The sequence below is a fragment of the Lissotriton vulgaris genome, chromosome 1_1 (genome assembly GCF_964263255.1).
Source record: "Lissotriton vulgaris chromosome 1_1, aLisVul1.2, whole genome shotgun sequence".
NCBI classification, from domain to species: domain Eukaryota; kingdom Metazoa; phylum Chordata; class Amphibia; order Caudata; family Salamandridae; genus Lissotriton; species Lissotriton vulgaris.
The window spans coordinates 1,073,392,204-1,073,415,306 of record NC_141685.1 but is presented as its reverse complement, the minus strand read 5'-3'; the positions used below and the strand labels follow the sequence as shown (position 1 = coordinate 1,073,415,306).

General features: G+C 46.0%; 1 protein-coding gene across 1 annotated transcript in view; it reads left to right on the top strand.

Annotated features, from left to right (window-relative positions):
- Positions 1-6,917: 6,917 nt before the first annotated feature.
- SLC16A8 (solute carrier family 16 member 8) overlaps positions 6,918-23,103 on the top strand; it is a 48,936-nt gene continuing 32,750 nt past the window's right edge. The window contains exon 1 of the mRNA XM_086928364.1: positions 6,918-7,326. Within this exon, the coding sequence (XP_086784490.1) occupies positions 7,098-7,326 (229 nt within the window). The 5' untranslated portion in view covers positions 6,918-7,097. The remainder of the gene's footprint in view (positions 7,327-23,103) is intronic.

Genomic DNA, 23,103 nt, shown 5'->3' with positions numbered 1-23,103 from the left:
TTGTGAACTACGGAGGTGTTATTCCAGTTTGTGAAATTTTGTGTTTAAGTATTCTATTACATATATAAAATTGAACAGTGTGTATTTTTCCAGGATGTATGAAAAACTATGCGATGTCCATGAAGGGATGTAGTAGAATAAAATGTGCCTTTCTTCACTGTCACACTAAGTTTCCCATGGTTATCTCCCAAAATGGAAATCGTGAAGACACGATGTGTGTTTCGTCATAGAAACACTGATTTTTGAGCTACAGATTAAGTTTGTATTTGAACATTATTTATGAATCAAACATACTGATAGTGCATTTGGATCAATCTTGATTGAAAGGTTCAATCCATGTATATCTTTCACATATGACCAGTTCGTTAATATGACAAACTATAAAATAAATATCATCCTCTTGTGCCCACATTCTCTTTTTTTTTTACAACGGCTCCGTTCTGTAATATGTCCATAGAACACCAGAGCACATTAGTTATAATAAATCTCGGAGCACACCAATAGACTCAAGTTGAACTAGGATTAGCACCTATTAGCTTTGCCAATGGTTATCAACTATGCTGCACAGCATCCCCGATGCTGTGCTACATGGTTAAAGTTTTTAAAACAAAAAAAAGCCTCTGTCGGAGCAACCAGAAATAATTGTTTAGTTACATGTGCCTACAAAATAGTGTTGGAGCTAATTCTTTTTAGTTCCCAATCCAGTTTGGATAGTAAACTATAAGGAAAATCGAATGCGCCAAGCTTTTTTTTGTTTTCTTAAAAGTGAGTAGGGAAGTGGAAGCAATGAGAGGCAGAAGCAAAATGGAACCTCAAGTCAACACTGTGGAGGGCTGGGAGATGCGAAAGTAAACCAGGATGTGGACGCAACACGCAGGGTGGTAAAAGTTGGGGAAGAAGCAACACTAAGGGCAGGGTGAGGGAAGTAACAATGGGGGAGAGGAGGGTGCGGTTGGGGGAAGCAACACAGTGGACATAGGAAACCATGTGGAGAAGCACACGGGTGAGTGCAACAAGAGGGGTGGGGGTAAGGAGAAGCACACATACGATAGAGAGCAACACAGAGTCTAGGGGCAAAGAAGTACTTGAGGGAGACTGCTTGAAAACACATGAATACTCAGAGTGCTGAACACAAAATAAACAAGGGCAGAGAGAGACACACAGGGAAGTGGAGCGAGATAGGGAGTGGGAGGGTAACAAGGGGGCAGAGGGGGAGACACGCATGGAGGTCATAAGGGGAGAGAGAGACAGGGGAGAGAGAGATACACAGGTGTTCAGAAGTGGGAGAAAAAAGCGAGGGGGAGACGGAAACAAGCATAAAGTGATATGCATGGGGGCCAGGCGTGCAGCAAGATAGCGAGGGGGAGTAATAACCTAGGGGAGGGAGACGTACACACACACACACACAGGGTCAGAAGTGGAGCGAAATAGAGGGTCTGATGGAAAACAGGGCAGCAGGAGGGAGATGTGCAAACAGGATCAGAAGTGGAACGAGACAGAGAGGGGTGAAGGAAGCAAGGGCGTAGGGGAGAGCGCTACACATACAGGGGGCTCAGAAGGGGAGCGAGAGAGGCGGGGGAAACCAGGGCAGAGAGAGCAAGAAGCCGACAGGAAGGGCAGATGTGGCTTGCGAGATCGGCGAGGGCACAGAAGGAGAGGCCGCGGCGGGTGACCTTCGCCGCAGTGGCATCGATGCTACCCCTCTGGCAGGTGTGCCTTCATTACCAACATTCCCTCCAGCTGCCAAGAGCGTTGACGAACGCGATGTTAGCATGTCAGATTTACAACCTAACAGATGGGCATGGAAGTTTAAAAGGCAGTTTCTATCTGATCTGGTGGGTCACCTTAAACACCGACCGCCTGCGTAAACCGGACTGGTGTTGGTGTAAAGATTTTTCTCCAAGGCGGCCTGAGTTGACTGGACTCTAACTCCGCCTCGCAGCAGCTTCTGATTCACCATCCGCCCCCGAGAACAACCCGGTCTTAACGGGATTACGTTACTCTCGCGTCTCCAGAGTTCCACTTAGAACGGCCGCCCAAAGTCTTTGAATAGCTTGATGGTGTATAAACTATTAACGTAATCCCGTAGACAATAGCGCTGCAGCTGTCGCCGCCTTTCTGTTCATCCAGAGGCTTCGGGCTGGTGTGGCGAGGCGCGGGAGCACGCTTCAGAAAGGCTTCACACACCGGGACCGTCGGGCAGCATCTCAGACCGGACCCTGGCCTTCAACCACCCTCTGGCAGACTACAACTCACCGGCTGTTTGAGGAGGCGGCGGCTCCTCTTTGCCGCGGGCAGGGCTGCTGGGCTTCTCCGGTCGGCGGCGGCTGGGGACGGGCTTCTTCTCCTTGCCGAGCAGGAGCACGGGGAGACCTCCCGTCCGCTGGACTTATAGCGAGTTAGGGTCTCAGGGCGGCCCCAGAAGTGCGGGTCCAGCGGCGGGTCAGCGAAGCAGGCTCTGTGGTTTCAGCGAAGGCAGCAGGAGAGCCCAATGGTCCCTGAAGAGACGACCTCACAGGGGACGGGTTGGTGCAGGCTAGACTGCGGGGGAAAATGGAGGACTCGAGCTTCCGATATTTTTCGGATTTGGGGGCGTGGTTTTGCTGTCCTGAGTGACGGACTACGTCACGAGCTAAAGAACAGCAAAAATGACGCCCCCAAATCCGAAAAAGACGGAGCCTATTTGGAGTGATGGCTCTCTCCTGCAATGGCTGGCCTCCATTTAGGAAGCCAGCCAATGGAGAACGAGCAAAAAGAGGGAGAGATAAATGCAGCACTCTAAGAATCATTAAATCTCCGACTTCCGGTTTCTGCCTTTACGGCAGAACCGATAGTCCTCGACCTAAAAAGGGCTCAAGAGAAGATCCAGCCTGTTATAGACCGATCTCACTCTTGGATTCTGCAGCCAAGTCAATGGGGAAGGTCGTTCTTGCCCGTCTAACAGATTGGTTAGATAAAAATTACATCATCTCTGATCTTCAGTACGGATTTAGGCAGGGTAAGGGCACGATGGGACAATGCCTTAATCTCCACTTAGTAATAGGGAAGTATACTGTCGCGACGCGTGGGGACATCCACTTGGCATTTATGGATCTATCCACTGCTTTCGATCTTGTAAATAGGCAAAAACTTTGGGCTTCCCTACATAGCATCGGGCTGGAGCCGGCTTTAATTTCTTTTTTGGCGGCCATCCATGAAAATACCACGGCTGCGGTCCGTTATAACGAGGACGGCAGCCTAACCGATGCATGGGGTGCGTCAGGGGTGCATCTTGGCAACCCTGTTGTTCACACTTTACATTAATAAACTTGGGGACGCCCTGACTTCCTCCTGTAAGGATGTACCAAAAGCAGGCTCAAAAATGATCCCGGCATTGCTGTATGCAGATGATGCGGTTTTGGTAGCTAGGTTGTCGCGAGGGCTGCAATCTCTTTTAGATTGTTTTATTGATTTTATGGACGCTCTAGATTTAATTACAAATCTTAAAAAATCACATTCAATGGTGATTGGTACGGCCAGGGCAAGGAAGGTCAAATTTGATTGTAAGGGGTTGGAACTCACGAAAGTCCCCGCCTTCCCGTATTTTGGCGTTCTTTTTGATGAAAGATGTTCGTGGGGTATGCAGCGTGCACATAAAAAGAATACCTTTACCAGGGCTTCTGGGGCAATACTAAGGTTTGCAAGAAGAATAGGCTCTAAACCACTCCCGGCCCTCATGAAGATTTATAATGCTAAGTGCCTCCCAATGGTGACCTACGGGAGTGACATATGGGGTTATGCTGAGACTGGTGACATACAGGCAGTTAAAAATAATTTCTTTTGTAGGTTGCTGTCGCTCCCAGCCTCTACTCCAATTTTTTACTTTCATGAGGACCTAGGTGCTGGTTTTATCTCGGATCAGATCGCAGTTGCCCCATTACTATTCTGGCTGACAATTTGGACCCAACCTTCACCTAATTTGAACCAGTTGATCATTCAACTGCGTGTCTTTAGATAAAGGGCTTGATTTCCCCTGGATCCATTATATTAAGACCCAAATAGTTTCACTTGGCTGTCTTGACTTATTTTTAAGTCCTAGTGCTCTTGGCAAGGCAGCCATTAGAGGACTGAAGCAGCAGTTCTTGACCAGATCGATGTTAATAAGGGAGGAAGGAGAATTAGCCAAACCCTTAGTAAGGAGCTTTGTTACGCTGAGTCTAGGTAGGCAGATGCAGCCATATCTAACTTACATAAATAAACCTTATCATTTATTTGCCCTAATTAGATTTAAGTACAATATGGTGCCCTGGTTACTATCGTTCCCAAAAGGCTTTTTTAAAGAGGGGTCGATGGGTCCCTGTCCTTGCGATAACTTCTCAGAGCAGAACACCCTCCAAATGATGTTTTTCTGCGATTTTTACGTTACGCTATGCAGGAAATTTATCATACCACTCTTAAGAGGGCGTAACTTTGAGCAAGTTAGGCCAGCTTTAGCTTATTTGCAAATGCTGGGCTCCCCAGTTGTTTGTTTTGGGGTAGCCAGTTACATCACAGGGGCAATTAGGCGTCGGAACAGACTTCTATTATAGTCTTGGCTTTGTTTATCTTAAGTACCTTCGTTAAAATCTACTTTTTTAAATGATGGACATCGGTATGTGACAAACTTTTTAATATATTTATTTAGATTCCAAGGGATGTTTTTTTGGGAGGAATGTGTATCACTTGATGGCCCATGGTGTTCTTGTAAATGGCATGCAACCGAAATGAATTTTTGTATCAAATAGAACGTTTTAATGTAATATGCAATGTGATCTGCACATTGATGGTTTTAAATATTAACGGAATCAAGTAATTTTTTACTTTGACTTTGAAATACAAATATACCTTTTTTTATACTTACCCAATTGGTCTGGATTCTGTCTCTGGGTGTGTGTAATCTGTCTTTGAGTGAGTGAATACAATAAATACTTAAATACATGTTTTGCTTGCACATAATATGTCCAGCACATAGTGTCACTCTGTTTATGCCTACAATAAATACTTAACACACTGTCAGGATAAGCCTTCCTGCTCGCCCACTCTACCACAAAGAGAGCTGTCAGTACTTACCTAATTTAGCCTCAGCTATACCTCTGGGGACTCCCTGGACTTTTTGCAGACTATACCTTACTTTGGTATAGTATATACAGAGCCAGATTACTACAGGGTTGTTTTGTTTTTTGTAGTATCCACATTTCAGATGGTTTTGTCAGCGCTAAAGCTACACTTGTTTCTGCAGCATCCATCTTTCAGATGCTTTTATCTGAATTTTAGGGCAATAGGTTTCGTCTTTGTATGGCATATGCATGTCTGAGCAGCTTGCCCTACAAACGTCAAGCCTGTTGGCTTCCTTCAACTTTGTTATCACTTTCCCTCCTACGCTGGCTAGGTTACTAGATTGAAATAAGGGCCGCACTGTCAGTCAACTTAAAGTAATTTGTTTAATCAACTCTATATGTACTAACACAGAGTTGAGGCCCCAACTAAAAGGAGGTCTGATTTAAAAAAAATGTGGTTAGGCTATTTTTGAGTCTACCTTCCAGCTAAAGTTGTTCTAGGCTACCAATCTAACAGAAGACCCCAGAGAAAGCGATCCAGTCATATTGTGAAAGACCTTAATGCCTTTCCTACGACAAAGATTGTGAATACGTCTTCCTCATGTAAGGTCTTGATGTCTTTCTTACTAGGGATAAGGTGATCAGGTCTTCAAGAATGGCCAAACATACTTCCTCCAGGAGAGAAAGCAAGTGGTGCTGCATTGTGTGAGGACCTGCTCTCTTTTCCAATAAGAAAGCAAACAGGTTTTCATTGTGTGAGGCTTCAACCTTTTTCTTACTGGTCAGAAGGTAATCATGTTTCCGTGTATGCGACCCCCTCTTCATCAGGCCAGCACTCCTCCACTGCCTACGTGGGGGAAGCAGAAATGTTTAATCCGTAAATAAATATGTTTTCAGGTCAAAATATTAACGGAAGGAAGCAGACAACAGTTTGCCTGTAATACTGAGCACAAGCTACTGTATGTCTGAGGTGTTTTGCCTTGCAGGGCTACACAATTGAGAGTGTGGGAGAAAAAGTCAAACATTTAATACAGATGTTTCGTGAGAGAGGGGGTGAGAGTAAGAGAGGGGCATTAGATAGTTTGGACTCCACCTCTTCTTCCTTCTCTCCTCTTTGTCCCTCTCTGAAAGGGAGAGAGGGGCAGACGTGAAGTGAAAGAAAAACAACAGCAGATCAGATGGGGGAGCACAAGCTTTTGAAGAAGGGACAGTAATGGACAGATGGCTAAAGGATAGGGAATCCCTTATCGCTGTGCTCTCGGGGATTATCCTGGGGGGGGTGGGGGGGGGGGTCCCTCCTACCTCCCTACCCGCCAAAACACTCAGTCACACACGTACTCTCTCCCCCCGCCCATGAAAGCTACTTATCATCTGTGAGCCTGTGCATGCAGGCTCAGCAAATGCGCCTGTGTCTGAGCTGCAAACTTGAGGGAAGGCTGTACTGAGAGCTTTTACCTCTGAGGCCTGCAGTGAAAGAGCACAAGAGAAGTGACCGCTGGCCCCGACTAGAGAGGGCCACCACCCCAACATACAGCATCCTGAAGGGATACTCGATTCAATGCTTCCTCGATATAAACTGAATGTGGCTTAAACACCAACGCTGGCAAAGACTTCCCTTGCAACAGAACCAGGAGAGCCCGAGGGGTCAGAGAGAAGATCATGATGGGCACGCGGGCCACCTGGACACCATCTTAAGACCAGAAAGTGCAAAGTGAAGAACTACAGAGGACCTAAAGCAGGCACACCGAAGAAGTAAAACGCGCCCCCCAATCAGGGGCAGGATTGGCAGCAAACGGAACCTCGAAATGCAAGTCAACAGTAGTTTCCGGTATCCAGGATAGACCCACTAAATCGTGCATTTTCAACCTGAAGGGACACTTGGTGTGATCTTGGGGCATTCAGCCTTCCACTTGGATCAAACACTGGTTCTGCGAGTTGTGATTTATATACACCTTGACCAACCACAGACTTCAGCCTGGTTCTCTCAGCGTTGTAACCGACCACGCCTTGTGTGCACCTCTCATGGGCTTCACAGACCCGGGACATGCAGCGGCGGCGATGGTGGTCCCGCCCCCGGAAAGTGGCTGGGGCTGGATGGTGTTGTTGGGCTGCTTCATCATCACTGGCTTCTCTTACGCCTTCCCCAAGGCGGTTAGCGTTTACTTCAAGGAGCTGATGCGCGACTTTGGTGTGGGGTACAGCGACACGGCGTGGATCTCATCCATCATGTTGGCCATGCTCTACGGCACAGGTGAGGCGCAAAACCCATCCCACGGTCCACGACCCAGCCCGTGGCATTGGGTCCCACCAGCACCAACCGTTATACTCACATTGTAAACAGAGAAGGGCTTGTACTCACTATCCCACAGCACCTGTTCCCTAATCAGAAGCTCTTTCCCATGAAAAGCACTGAAGACCCTGCCGAGAAGTGCAGGTGTTGTACTGGCCAAATTTAAGAAGTACAGGCATACAGCACCTGCACATTTAAAGCACTGGTGATGCCTTTCATGTATGGTGCTAGGTGGGGGCCGGGGCCAGGCCCAGCCTCTCAAGGGCATGCCTGGGTGGCGGTTAACTCTGGGAACAGTAATTGGGCACTGGACAGAAATCCCTGCTTAGGGCTAGCCTGTCCTGTGCAAGAAGCATCAATCCCAAGCCAGGCCTTCATTTCTTAAAATGAAGGAGCTTTTGTGTTTATCCAAAGATTGGCCAACATATACATATGTGGGCGGCGTTTGACATCAAGACCTTGGCGAACGTTGGCCTTGGCCTGCGGTGAACATTTCCTTATGAATTTATTTCCTGGCACAATAAGGAACGGCGGCAAATGTTGAAAAGAGGGGGTGGAAGTTGTCGAAACTCTCTGAAATGGGACATCTGTGTCTAAAAGGAGGCGCCCGTTAACAACAAACGGCTGACCTTTGCAGGTGTGACCTGAAGGTCACAGGTTCGAATCCCAGCAGGGTGAAGTCACATAAATTGAGCACCCTTAAACTTGGTGATAGTAATACTTGTGACATGTATCTATATGAAATGCTTTAACGAGAGCTAGATTAAAAGGTTAGTAAAATGAGCTTGTGGGGGTCGTACAGTTTCCCTCAATGCTGAATACAAAAGATGCCGGCCGTTTCTTACTTCGCAAAAGCCTTCCCCTGCAGAAAAAACATTCTACTTAACGTGCATGAGTTTAATTCCAAGCCAACGTTTAAAGTTGAGGTCAAAATATAAGATTTTACAACAGTAAAAGACAAATAAGTATTCCTCCTTTTTGAACTGAAATGTTGGAAGGTGTGATCTCATGGGTTGGTAACAAGACTTGTATCATATGATGTGAGCTTGTACCTATGCTATAATGCTTCTAGGAGCTATTCTAAGTTTTAAGTTAGACTTGTACTTCCACCCTCCTAATAACTGGGAATAAGTTTCTGCGTGGCGCTCAAGTAACCCCGGGTAAGGAGATGCAATAGGTGTCTTATGGTACCCAAAGGGAGGTACTCCAGCGTACGAAGACTCCCCTTGTGCCGAGAAGGGTACGCACGTTCTGGTCAATCTGAGTGTCAGATACCCTGGGGCAGATGGATATCTAGCCATGGGCAGGTGTGTACTCTGACAAATAGATACCCCAGAGCAGGAAGAGGTTATACCTTCACCAGGCGCACATAGGTTAAGTGCCCCCGGGACACCTAGCTGGGCAGATGCTCCTAGAGGTCTAGTAAGGTGGCTACACCAGGCCACGAGGAGGCGAGACCAGATCACAAAGCGGGTACCTCTTTGTGCCTCAAGGCACTGAGGGTGTGCTGTACTCACAGGCAGTCCAGAGGGCAGCTAACCTCATTGAATCCAGAGGACAGGAAACCCAGGGCATCTGAAATATGAGGAACCATCTGGAGCACTGGTAGGGCAAGAGCCCCGGCACACAGAGGCGAGTGGCACTAGGGGAAGAGAGGCATGGGTAGCCGCAGTACACTGAGATCAAGGGTCACAGAGAGGTTCTATACGCCCTGGGCACGCAAACAGCAGGTGCCCTACAGACACTACCCTTGGAATATCAAGAGACTCCAGTACCACTGGGCACTGAGAAGTGAATATCCCAGGACTCCTGGAAGGAAAGGTACTTGCAGGCACTGAGACTTGTAGAGACCCCTAAAGGACCAACGTGGGCAGACACCCACCTAAAGTACTATCCTGGGCCACCGCAAACAGCAACCTGACGGGCCAGTGTCTATGTCACCTACAATGAATGGTAAGTGGTAACCTTGGGGCATCGAGAAGCAGGAACTTGTAGGTTACCCAGTGGGCAGGTGCCCCAGAGGCACAAGGAAAGTCCAGTTCCCTTGGTACTACCGGAGGAGCATGTATCCCTGCGGTTACCATCCAAATGATAGAGGGTTCCTCTAAGACTGAAGATCCTGGCGCCTGAGTGTGCCTCCTTGCACACCAGTATGAGCGATCTACATGTCTTGTCACATGCATCATGGGAACATGTACCTCCAGCACTTTCCCTTCCCATGATGGTGGGCGTGGCCTATGCAGGTAGCTGGCTCACGTAGCGCCTCCTTATTGTTATATTGAAGAGAGTATTTCCCTCGGAATGAACACGAGGAGGTGCTTTAGGTCGGTGGTCAGCAAGCTCCCTGACATGCTTTCAATGGTCCCTCTCCTAGGCTTGAAGGGTAGGGCTGTTTTGATAAAGAAATAAGGACTCCCTGTTTATGAACTCCTCACTTTCTTAGGCCTGCCTGACAAGGGTGGCAGTTTTCAGTAGTACAGGTGCAGTTATTGTATGCAGGTCAAATAAAACTACGTTAGTTGTGTTGGTAGACATTGTTCTCTCCTGCATTCCATATCTTGTGAAAACAAAGCAGCCCCCTTCCACATGAGCCAGGCGAAACGTTCATGTAGCTGACTGGCGCTGCCACATAACCTCCCCTCTGGCACAAAGATGGAGAGCACGGGCGTCCGCAGACATTTTTTCAAGCGGCTGAATAATTTTAACATTATCGTTCCTCTGCCCCTTTTTGACAATGTCAATGGGCAGGGGCATAGTCATTAAAGGGCAAGTGAAAAATCTGGGGCGGGGGAGGGGATGCCCCCTTACCCTCCCATGCAGACACTCATGATTGTGAGGTGGAATTTACCAGGGTTTGCCATTAGTGCATAGATCTAGGATAGTGGCTTCGACACCTACCTTCAAGAGCCTCATTAGTAGAGTTTGGGCATGTGGAGTACAATACCCTTGTTCCAAAAGAAATGAGAGGACATCCAGTTGTACTGATAAATGTACAGTGGAGTACTGGTCGATAGCCCATCACAGACCTGCACGGCCCCGGCCATTGCCTATATTCAAACATTTGAGACAAATGAGTTGCAATTTTCTGACCTACGAGTAGATGACCAGAATATGCACTAGATGTGAATCTATAATAGATTCATGCTTGCTATCAGACCATATCTTTTTATATGGCTACTACAACCTCCGTGGATGTAGGTACCTGAAGGCACCGCACCCAGTTTGAATCAGAGAATCTCCTTCTGAGGCAGTTACCATGAAAACAAATACTTCCTCCTAGTTTTCCACCTTGGGTATCATCAGCAAACTCAGAAACAGTCAAATACAGCGCCATTTGTGTTTCTGCACAATTCATTATTTTTACATCCTTTTTTAAGAGACAAAAAGCTATGTCCCTTCAGTATTATTGGTTCTGATGACTTTTGTGGTCCCGCGGCAGATTCTACACCTTTTACTCATATCTTTGCAAACTTCCCAGCTACACGAGGCACAGTTAGAGTTTGACAATGGCCTGTCACAGTGACATCTTGTGCATAAATGTTGTCCCCTTTTAGTTTCCAGCCTTTTACTCTGAGAAGATCCAAAATATGCTAGAGGAGGCGGTGAATGATGAAGAATGTGTAGAGGTAACAAAGTATGCATTATAACCAGCGCCACTGCAGGGATGCAACTTGTATTCTTTTGATATATTCTATTACCTCTATGTATTCTTTAGCTCTAAAAGTTTCCCCTGCAATACCTAGTAATTTAGACCGAAGATCCCTTATAGTAACGAATATAAGAGATCTTCCTGACAACATGCCAAATACCTGGTCTTTCAAACAAAGCATCAGTCACAGCCTCTGACTCCAGGCAACCATGTTTAACAGAACTGAGACAGAAACGCCAATTGGTGGTCTACAAATTTCCAGCAAAAGCTCCCCTCTTAATAAAGCAGCAGTGACTGCTGTGCGACTGCTAGAATGTGCTGATATTTAACCAGGTGGACTTCGGTTGCTGCCTCAAAGAACCAGCTAACGCAGGGCACTATTTTGCATAATAACAGCTTTTTGTAATGAACACACCTTTGGGATCACTCCCATAAGTTACACAAGAGCTGTGGAGTATATTTATGAAACGATCGTGCCGCGCAGCACGTCGCGTCACCTTGCTGCGCTGCGTGATAGGGAAATGGCAGGAATGTGGCGTACTTAATAATATATGGCGCAATCCTGTCATTTACCAGCTCTGCAAACAAATTCACGAGCCAATATCTTAACTCTTCAAGACTTCAGACCACAAACCACACAGTGGTGAAGGCTCCTCTTACATGAAGACGTCTGATGCCTGAGCGCCTCTGCTTCAAAACTGCAATCACCCATCAGATGAACAGCTGTACAGTAGCTAGCGCCTAGCAGGGGTAGTGAACAGCATTCCCGGAGGGTGGGTGGGAGGGGGCATTGGGGCAAATGATATAACATTTCATGATGGTGGAGGAAGCATGCCTGGTCCTTGGGCCAGGAGGAGATGGTTCAAATGCAGGGGTGGCTCCTCTGCTAGGGAGTGTGCCCCCCACTGCTTTTCAGCAGTGCTTAAAAAAAAAAGAAAATGGTAATAATACAATGTTATTCTTTTATTTTTCTCTGCTGGAGCCAGGTTTGGGGCGGGCGGGCATTGGCTGTTGTCGCAGTCAGTAGGGGAGGAGTGGTGAGCGCACTTAAGCGTGCATGAAGGTTTGGCCGGACGTCTTGGGCTGGACAAATAGTCATGCGCACTTAGCAAGTTCTCCACCCGCTGTATTGCACAGCCTGGGGGGGGGACATACACAGGCTCCCACTCCGCTCAGACCAATCCCAACGCTGCAGTCATGATGGTAACAGCAGCGGCGTGATTGGCTACAGGAGTCTGGGAGCCTGTGTGCTTTCGGTTCACAGGAGGAGAGGAAGAAGGAGAGCCGACCGGCAGGTAAGTAATCTTTTATTTTTTAACACCCTCACCCTCCTCCACTGCTCGAGAGCAGCCACCACTGTTCAAACATAGTGACTAAAGGAATATATGTATAAATACTATACATAGGTTAAAACACAGTAGAATTCAATGGCTAATTTACAAAGAGGTATTTATGTTTAAAGCATTAGGCTAACAGGATAAAGTTATTGCGTAAAATAGGGGCTGGAGTTCTCCTAAAGCAGTGGTTCCCAAACTTTTGACTCCTGAGGACCCCCATTGAGTCACCACTGGAAGCCGGGGACCCCCAAGCAATTTGTATGAGTTAAATTTCAAATATTAAAACAGTAATTCGAAAATAATACACACGTGTGCATACAAAACAAATACTCAAAGTACTAAGGATTTTGGGGCCAGATGTACGACTATTTCAATTAGCGCCTCGCAATTGGCGACATATGGGAAGTGGCAAATTGCGAGTCGCTAAATGAAATGTACAACAGTGTGTTTAACACTGTTTGGGATTCCCAATTGGGTCGCAAATTGTGAGGTTCATTAATATTAATGAGCCTCTCGCAATTTGCGAGCCCATTGGGAATGCCAGCCCTTCCAGATATGGTGGCCTGCTGGGCTCTGCAGGCCACCATGTCTTGGACTGCTTTTAAATAAAGCAGTTTTAAAAAGAAAATGCAGCCCATTTACCATGCATTGAAAGAAAAAGGAAATGAAACATTTTCGTTTAATTTTCTAAGGACAAGCAGAGGTTCCTTGGGACCACGGCCTGCCCTTAAAAAATAATTTTGCATGCATTTGCAAAGGGGAAGGAGTCCCCTGAGGACTCCTTCCAATTTGCAAATGCATTACCATCTACTTGAAGTAGGTGGTAATTGCAAATGTTTTGCGACCGCAAAACATTTGTACACGGTTTTGAGACTCGCTATTTGGAAGGAAATGCCCCTTCCAAATAGCAAGTTGCAAAACGTATTTATCAAGTCGCAAACAAATTGCGACTCGCGAAATAGGCAATGTACATGGCCCAATAGGTTTTTGCATGTGCAAACGGGTTCGCGAACCCGTTCGCACATAAAAAAACGGATCATAAATCTGGCCCTTAGTATTTTATATTGAAGTAATAGCCCCTCTGTAACAAGCATTTCATTTGTTTTATAGCATCTCTCATACCATTGTAGGATGCCAGAGCACTTGACACCACACACATATAGAGACATTGAATCATACATGTAAACCAGTGTGTTTCAGAACATAACACTGTGGCTAGCACTGACTTTAACATATAAAATGTATTTCCACCCAAATAAACCTTTTTAGCAGCATCAGGATAATGAATAATTGGGGGAAAACATAAGTTACTAACTGGTACCATGCAGTTTGCAATCAGCTCTTTGATGACAGTTTATAGGTCCCTCTGCTCCATTACAATTGTGAAGTGCACAGTAACGAAAGAATCTCTGTGACAAAAGCAGTAACGAAGAACCTATGCACATAACATACTGCGTTTTAAAATGCATGTTACACGTTCTTTGCAGTAGGCACATTAACCCTCTGTGCTACATTAGTTAAGTCAAAGCTGCCACTGAACAAAACTCTCCTCACACTCCGGCAGGTACATTAATCACTGGCATGATCTTGACACTTTTATTGTTGCTGGAAAGCTGCTAATTATAAACAAAACGTTTCTGTGCTTTTAAAACTGTTGCCTACGGACCCCAGGAAATGTGTCACGGACCCCTGGGGGTCCACGGACCCCTGGGGGTCCGCGGACCCCAGTTTGGGAAACACTGTCCTAAAGCATTTAAAAAAGATACCAGAGAATATCCCAATTCCTTTACTATAGAAATGGTCATGGCCTCTTTGAGAGAAATAAGGTCTCTCAAATGGCTTGCTTAAACTTCATCAACTTGCAACAATCTTGTTTCATGGTTTGCTCTCTGCTGGAATCATCAGATGCTTGTGTGAAGGGTCTAAATCAATGTTGTTGCTTTAATTGTGTAATTGGATGTGCTTGGGTAGGTGTGTATTTTCAAACTCTAATCAGCCACCAGTCATTTTGAGAAATACCGTTATTTTGCTGCACAAGTTTCAAAATCTCTTCATTAAAGGGGTATCTTGTACTGTACCTGAGAGCTGGCCGCTCTATTTTAGCTTCCAAAGCATCTTTCTTTATTTTGGTCGGATTGGGAATGTATATCTTGCCATCCATTCCCTTTAACATTCTTTCCAGTATGTTTGCTGCACATATGAGCTGATAATCTCTCTATCTCTCTTAACAGTTCCTTTACAACAGATTTGCCCTTATGCCATGGCAGCCTCTTTTCAATTCCAGCCATTATAAAGCCTGGCCATGAATACAGAATGCTATTAAAACGCTGATTTGCGGTATCTAAAAGGAAGCTAAAATATAGGGTGACCAACTGGCATGGGTGCAAATTCAGGACAGTGAGTGCAAAAATTTAGGAAAAAGGGTTAAAACTCTGGACAAAAATTCAGGTCAGAATTCAGGATGGAAATTCGGGAAAAAAGTTACGTTTTGCATACATATCAGAGGAAGTTGAGCAATAGGGCATAAGTAAATCGACAGCCAACACAAGCACAAGTCAAAATACGTTTATTTTAGGTTGAGAGAACCTTGCACTCACTGCAACTGTTGTGTATGCGAGGGAAACACACCTGCGTTTGCATATTAAAAAAAAAAAGTGAAGAAAAAGATCAAAGCTAAAGGCTTCTCAGATCTTACATGCCCCCCCCCCCCCTCTCCCCCACTGAAAAAAATCGTCGGATCCGAATTGCTGTTACTGGGCCGAGACGCCCATTATCATTCTGTACGTGATAATTAGGCCAACATACAGAATGATAATGGGCCTGATAGCAGTCTGTGCCAGGTCGGGGAGGGGCTGCTGCAGGCCACAGATCACAGCAGGAGTGTGAGCTGGACCCTGCAGTGAGAGTTACAAGCTGCTTGCAGGGGGCAGCTCACGCCAATGTCTGAAATTACGGACAAAAGGCGTCTGTGGAAGAAACCCTCATGGACAATGGGCAAGAGGCCCAAATTACGGTCAGTCTGTGAAATTTACGGACAGTTGGTCACCCTACTAAAAAACCCTAAAAGCAGTGCTTAATTTGTAATAAAATACTTGTCGGGCCCTCGAAAGGAGGCACTCACGGTGCCCCTGCCGGTGCTGCCAAAAATATTAACCCTCACACTCAAAGGTGTGACAAGGCAGACTATACCAGGCACTCAAAGCTGTAAGAATCTCTTGGGCGGCAGGTAGGAGTCATTTTTAATGTATAATTAGTAATAAACATCTGTTGTTGTGCTCATCTCTAAATTAGACACCATGTGTCAGACTGTCATATGTACCAGTGTTGACAATTAAGTGCCGGTGCAGAGCACAGGAAACCATCGGTTCACATTAAGCACTTCCTATAAGATATCGAAATCTATACCTTTAAGTATTAATTTATCTTAAAAGGGTATCCTAAAACCAAACGAATGACCACACTCAACTGTAGGGCTAAAGCAAGCACAGGTTTGAAGCCTCTGCTACAATCTTGTCCATCTTTTAATACCCGAAAAGATGCACTGTGGAAAAGCATTGCTCATACTGCTGCAAGGCAAACTGAGAGGTAGGGGCACATTTTGAGGATGTAGTTATAAGAATAGAATCAGCATCTTTGACAATCTAGTGTAATAAACAAGGACCTGCCTGCCCACCAGATTTATGAAATAATCCGGGCATCTGACTCCAAGGGGCATTCTGTATGCCACATGTATCTGAGCCTCCCTTAATGAGATTGGATTAGAATATGCAGAACAGTTTACCTCACCAGGAATGGTGCAAGGATGTTCGGACTTCCAGGCAAAATATGGTTTGAGGCTGGAGTGCTCCTCCTCCACTAACAAAACAGCATTTTTTCAGATGCTTCTTGTAGTTATGGATGCATCGAAACTGAATCTGGCATCTTACACCACCTGCAATTCAAATAATATTCTCTTGAATTATTTAGTTTTATCCCGCTAGTGTTTGCCCTTTAAGGTACCACATCCCTCCAAGGAGGGGACATCATGTAACATTATCAAACAACAAGAAAATATAAAACAGTTTTAAAATAATGGATGCAGAAAAACAAACTGCAAAGCAGCACCATGGAGGCATGAAGAACCCAATGCATAAGCCTCGGCCTTGTTATTTTACTCCAATAAACACGGCTTACCCATGCGGCATATGACTGGAAAATCCAACTGGCACAGCACAAAGCAAAACACACTGATATATCTCCAGGAGCGAGGGTAGACTGCAGAGAAGATCCTATGAAGATACACAGTGTACATTGAACACTTAGTCATGGCTTTTTAGTCAACACCATGTGCATTCAGGAGCTTGTCCAGAAACAATTTGGGGATAGGATGTAGCCTAACGGCTAAGGCGGTCGATCTCTAATCTGTGGAACTGGATTCGAGTCTCTGCAATGACGCTCAACATCCTGTGATTCTGGGCAAATAACTTAATCTCCCCATGCCTACAAGAAATTAATATGTCCTTGTATAACGCAACTGGTGCTCATGTAAAATGCTCTAATACCGTCGGGTCAAGTTCGCACTATATAAAGCTACGAAAATATGTATAATAATTTGCCATTCCTAGTCAACTCAAGAACACCCCTGGCCCCACTCAGACTCTCTGGACCAGCTCTAATAGATCGTCAGTATCCCCTCAGAGAAGTCCAACTGGCTTTCAGACACCCCTAGTTGGCATTGAGAAACCTCGAAAGAAACCCTGGGTCTAGGAATCAGATGAATGCTAATGGGGCATCCCCTTTGTATGACAGTTTCCCTCACCCACACGAAGATACCACGCTTCATCATAGGGTAACCCCCTTGCACTATGAGCCTAGAACCAGTGCAGGCTACAACCCCCTCTCTGAGAGGGAGGAGCTCAGGGATGTTTTAGTTTGTCTGACAGAGGTACACTAATTTCCTTAAGTGAAGTAGGTGTGGTGAGGGGCGCAAAGCAAAAAATAAATGTGAATTAAAACTAGTTCAGAGGTACGCAATCAGTTTTATTCAGGCGTCCCCAAACAAAGATCAAAAACAAGCTATAACAGTATGAGGTTGAACCTGTCATAGGGGTTCAAATTGGCCATAAGTCGACATGTTTCAGCCTAGTACCATCGAAAGAGGTGTGGCGGCATTCTTCGGGACCTTGTGGTTGTTACTACCATGTGTGTGTAACCAATTTGTGGTGCGTGACAAAAGAAATTATTAAATACTAAACCCGTGGTTGGAGCGGGAACGCCACTCGGTCAGTGATCCATAATAATTAGCATAGGTTGCTGGGGACCAATAGATCAAAAAGGCTGAATATAATCAATTGGGATGTATTACCTACCCCAACTTAACCTTGGCGCAAACACTCAAGGTGGCAACGGGTTCTACAAGATGAATAGAATAGATGCACGTCAAAAACTCGAGAGACAAACTCATAATAAACCATACAATAGGTTTGTTTCAGGTCTGAAACAAGGGGTAGGTAAACCTAATGTATCCAAATCAGTGAACCTAAGACACTGCATGTTAACATAGTAGTCAGTACCCTGAGTACCTAAGGTATAACTGAATCGGTGTTGTAAAAAAATAGGTAGTATCTAGAGTGTAGCTGACTTGATATTGAATAACAAACATATCAGCAGGAAAAACCTCTACAACAGAAGCTGAGGATACATTTTTACTAATGTTAGGCATATTGTAATATACCCAAACAATGGTTACTGATATTGTTTTTATGGTTTCTTTTGCCCGAATCTGAGTATGCAAGTAAGTGAACCAGGGGTCATGTTAGATGCCGGGGGAATTTTCACATGGTTGCTGGTGTCTGCTACCTACGTGGACACACATAACAAAGCATCAAATACAGCCCTGGTTGCCAGAACGCGACCGTAGGCGTAAGGTGAAAACATCTGACCAATGGTTCTTATTAATTAATGTTGACACGCGAGAAGAGAGTATCCGCCTCCATGTGTACTAAACTACGGGTGGGTATTCTATTTACAAGTGTTCTCGCATTCGCTCGTAGTTTAACCCGTTGAGTGCTCATGATGAGCTCAGCTCGTCATGAGGCACGGTTGAGCTGCACTCATGACTAGCTGAGCTCCTCACTGCCGTTGGAACGTTCACACGCGGGGATAATTTCCCCGCTGTGCTGAACGTTCTAAAACGGGTGTGGTCGTGACGAGCTCAGCTCGTCATGAGTGCAGCTCCACTGTGCCTCATGATGAGCTGAGCTCGTCACAAGCACAGCCACGCGCGCGCTGCCCCCCTCGCCCCCGCATAGCGGGGGGACAACACCCCTCAGTGAAGGGGTTAATCACGATGTCAGGCTGCGTGGATTGCGCGCGGAAGAAGGTGAGTCGAGCCGAGTTTGTTATGTGATTTTCCAAAGTCGAGCTTAGCGATTCAGATGACTCGACTCACCCTTCATTTCCGGCTCAGCCGAGTGACCCATCCGAGAACTACAAGGAAGATGGGAGACATAGTTCTTGATTAATTCTTTCTCATAGGTGATACCGAGAAGTGGAAAAACCAGAGAACCCAGACCTACGGGTCTCATATGTGGCTGGTTGAAAAGTACAGCAAAAAGTAATATATTTCAAAAGCTGTTGTTTGCGGTTCCTTCCAAGAAAAATTGTGGCCCCATGTATATAGTCATATTGCCACACAACCTAAGGAAGAGAGAGGGTTATATCAGGGTGGGGAACCTCCCTCTAAAGGCATTATGTGTGGTCTGGGACGCCACTGCTCATGGTGTGTACACATCTTGGAGGGGGAGCAAGTCCTGTATTACTCTCATAATCCATACGTACCCACCCAAATTCTTAGGTGTTTGAAAAAAGGGGTGGGCTAGCTCAGATCTTTGAGAGGGAGGCACAGGGGATCTCATCGTTAAAGCAATGTTTGTCACCATTTCTGTTTACTTCTAAACAGGTACTGGGTCACATTTGGAATAGATACAGGGATGTTTTGTTTGTCTAATACAGTCCATGTTAGATTGTTGGCCTGGTGACCCTTCTCTAGAAAGGGTGCAGTCAGTTTTGTAGCTTGTTTGCTGCACCTAAGGGGAGAGGTGTGGAGGTGGAGGTGTAGAGGTGAGATGCAGCGGCCAGGGCAGCTGACTTTCGGAGCCCAGGGCTCAACGTTCGATCCCCGGCTCCGGCGGCAGCTCAGCTCAGCACCATGTGATTCTGGGCAATAACTCACTTAATTTCCACAACGGCCCCCAGCGCCTTGAGACCGGTAGGGGTGAGTAGTTTGCGCTTTACAAATACCAGATTATTATTTTTTTACCTAATGCTGCTCTTATGTTCCATTATCCTGATTTTGACCTTATGTGTCGTCATCCTAATATATCTTATCCCACAAGGACATGTAATCAAGTATATCACCCGTTCACTATTGCAATTAGTGAATGGGCGACATACTAAATAGTAATAAACATTGCTTGAACGACGAGATCCCCTGGGCCTCACTCTCAAAGACCTGAACTAGCCCGCCCCCTTTTTCCACTTCCTAGCACACTGACATCCCGGCTGTTTGTCATGCTTGTAAGTGTGTATAGCCTGCAGGGACCTCCATGTGTATGTGTGAGAGGGCTAGAATGACACAGGCCTTAGGGATCTATTGTGTATACCCCAGGCCTGGCTTTTGCACAAGATGGAAGTGAAGTTGTCTTCTCAGACAGTGGAAGAGTACTGCTAACATTCCTGAAGATTGAGGGAGGAAACCTAGACAGTGAATGGAGGAGAGTGGGCACAGGACTCCATTAGAAATTCTATTAGGCCTTTTGTTTGGCAAGGAGCTTCTGGCTAGTCTTCCTGAACACTGCCATTTGGTGAATGGTAGAGGTAAGGGGTGGGACTGTAGACTCTGTTGTGCAAGATGAGTGGAACCTTTAGGTAAGGCCTGCCCTTTTGGCTTTCCCAGATTAACACCTTCAGTTGACTGTCAGTCAGGCTCTGAAACCCGACATCTCTTTGTTCCTCTGTTGTGGGTGTTGCACGCTAGAAACTACCTTGGTGTGAGAAGCAACACTTGACACAAAGGCTGTGTCTGGAAAAAAGTGTGGAGATGAACCTTGAAAGGAGAAGTACCTCAAACCAGTTCTGAAACTGCAGACAGTGGATACACATCTCCTGTATGATTTTGGTGTACAAAAGTGGGACCTCACTACCCCGCTTGTTGTTCCATATTCTCTATGTCCAAGGCAGGAAGTGTTTCCTAGCTAGTCAGCATCCCAGCAGTGAAGGAACATACCTGGGACTGGATCTCTTTTTAGAAGAGCTGTGTACCTGTCCTAGAGCACCTAGGGGCCTTCCTACTTGCTGAGAGAGAGGGAGCCTGTCTAACCCTGCAGGAGGAGTGTCTGTCAGGGAGGAGAGAGGTGCAGCATGTCCCAAGGGTCTGTTGGTGCACCCACCAGAGAAGCACTGAGGAGAGCAGTCTGTGGACCCCACTGCATGTGGGTTTGCAGCGTCTCCACATCAGTTCAACTGCAACAATCACCATTTCTAAGGCCAGTCAGGGCTGTGATTGCGTGTCAGAAGTAACTGCCCTGGGCATAGCCGCATCTGCCCAGAGTAGCCAGCGGGTGCACGGCCGTATCTGCCCAGTGTATTTGGCCTATGTGTGGCTGTATCTATTGGCCCATGCAAGGCCACATCTACCTACATCATGAAGAGTCTGAAGAGCCAGCACCTGTTACCATAACCAAAACCCCCACCTGCTGCAACATCCAAAAGAGGTCTGACTGGTACTGCGATGACCCAGGAGTGCCAAAGCAGCACCTGCTGGGCGCACTGCTGGAGTGCAAGCCCAGCGGACATAGTGGAGGATATGAAGGAAGCTGCCAGTTAGTGCACCACCTCCCAAGAGAGTGGGTGCAAATGCACAGGAGGAAGCAAGCCGGGCAGCTGAAAGGACTGACTGAGGACTGATCCATCAAGTGTGGTTAGAGTTAAAACTGAGACTAAACAGTAAAGACTGAACACAGTCATCTCAGCAGTGATATCTGCACCCGAGATATATTACACTAATACCTCTTACCCCAAAGAGTGGCAGGTCACTTTGACCGGAGGGAGGGGACCAGGGGAATGATCATGAGAGATACTAGATAGAGACAAGCACTGCCTAAAGGACTTCCAAGGATGCTAAATTACATAGTGTCTACTTCGAGAGCATTAAAGTACTTCACTGGACCTGCCATTCATTTATTGTGCTTTAGTGTGATTGTTGAGCTCTGAACTTGAACACTCCAACACTACTGTTCTGAGAAGCCTGTGACTGCTTGCCATCGCTGCCACTGAGAGTCAAGTGTGGAAGGGGCTGTACTTAGTTTGCAGAGCCATAGTATGATGGGCCCAGGGACATCAGAGGCAAACAACCTTCGCCCCCACAGTCGAAGCTCACTAGTCCCTTTCTTCCCCATGGCACCCTGAATGGGATCCGATGAGTAGTTATTATGGGTTAGAGCTATGCATGGGAGGAATTTGTGTGCAGACAAAACATGCAGGAAATCACTTAATGATTCTAGACTCATTTGTTAGACTTACTCGAGGCCCAAAAACTTGTAATTGCACAGTGCAGGGACAGAAATGCCAGCCTAAAAAGTAATTCTGCCCTATATTCAGAGCACTGGAATTATGTTATTCTGAGGCAAAGGTATTTTCTGCATAATTATGGATTTGCCACATTTTCCACATGATCCATCATTTTCTGCATAATCTGCAGGTTTAACAAAAAATTGTTTCTAGCTCAAACAGATCAAAATATACTAAAAACGCTTTTACACGTGTTGCCGTGAAGTGGAAGGTCCTTCGCAAAGGTTGATTTGCCACCTATCAGTTGCTTGCAACAGTATTTGGATGTGGAACCGGTACCAATGAAGTGAAACCTATACCCAGGCAATTTTAACATGTAAAAATACCAAAACACACATTTATGAAAAACCTATGTTTAAAGGTAAACTTAAAAAAAACCTTTCATCATGACTTGTTGTACGTGTGCCCCTAAAACTAGGCATTTTGTCATCAACAATATCCAGGGCCCTAGAGTCTTTATGTTCTGTTACTTAGAGATCTTGTTTCACAGCAACAGAAATTGGGTTCTTCAAAGGCTCCTTAAGACCCAGCAGCTAAATAAAACGGCTACATCTATCGCCTCCTTATTGGATTGAAGGCCCATTATAGAGATGATCACAATATACAAAAGCAAGAGTGTTTCCGCTACTACCTATGGCCCCGGTATCTGGGGTTATACTGATTATCAGCCGCTGCAAAGGACGGAAAATCCAGTAGCCAGAAGATCGCTTGCATATATCTGCCATAAGGAATTAGGTCTTCCCCATAATGAGGATATAATTCGATCAAGGCCTATCAGTGGTTGATTTGTAAAAAAACATAAGTGACGGGGCTCTCGTCAGGAAGCAGCATCGACCAGCCCATTTCTCCTATTAGCGCTGCCTAACACAGAACCAAAAAACCTTATAAGTGAGGAGAGGATGTGATGTAATGGTCAGAGCTGCTGACTTCAGAGCTGGGGAACCAAGTTAGAGTCTCAGCGTCGGTTCAACATCCTGTGATTCTGGGCGAACCACCGAATCTCCCTGGGCCTACCATAAATTAATGTGTCCTTACTGGTTCTCATGCGCCTGTGTTGATGATTAAGTGCCGGTGCTGAGTACGGGGAACTACTGGCTAAATTAAAGCACTGAGGCCTATGCACTTTTGGAATTCCATTTGGAT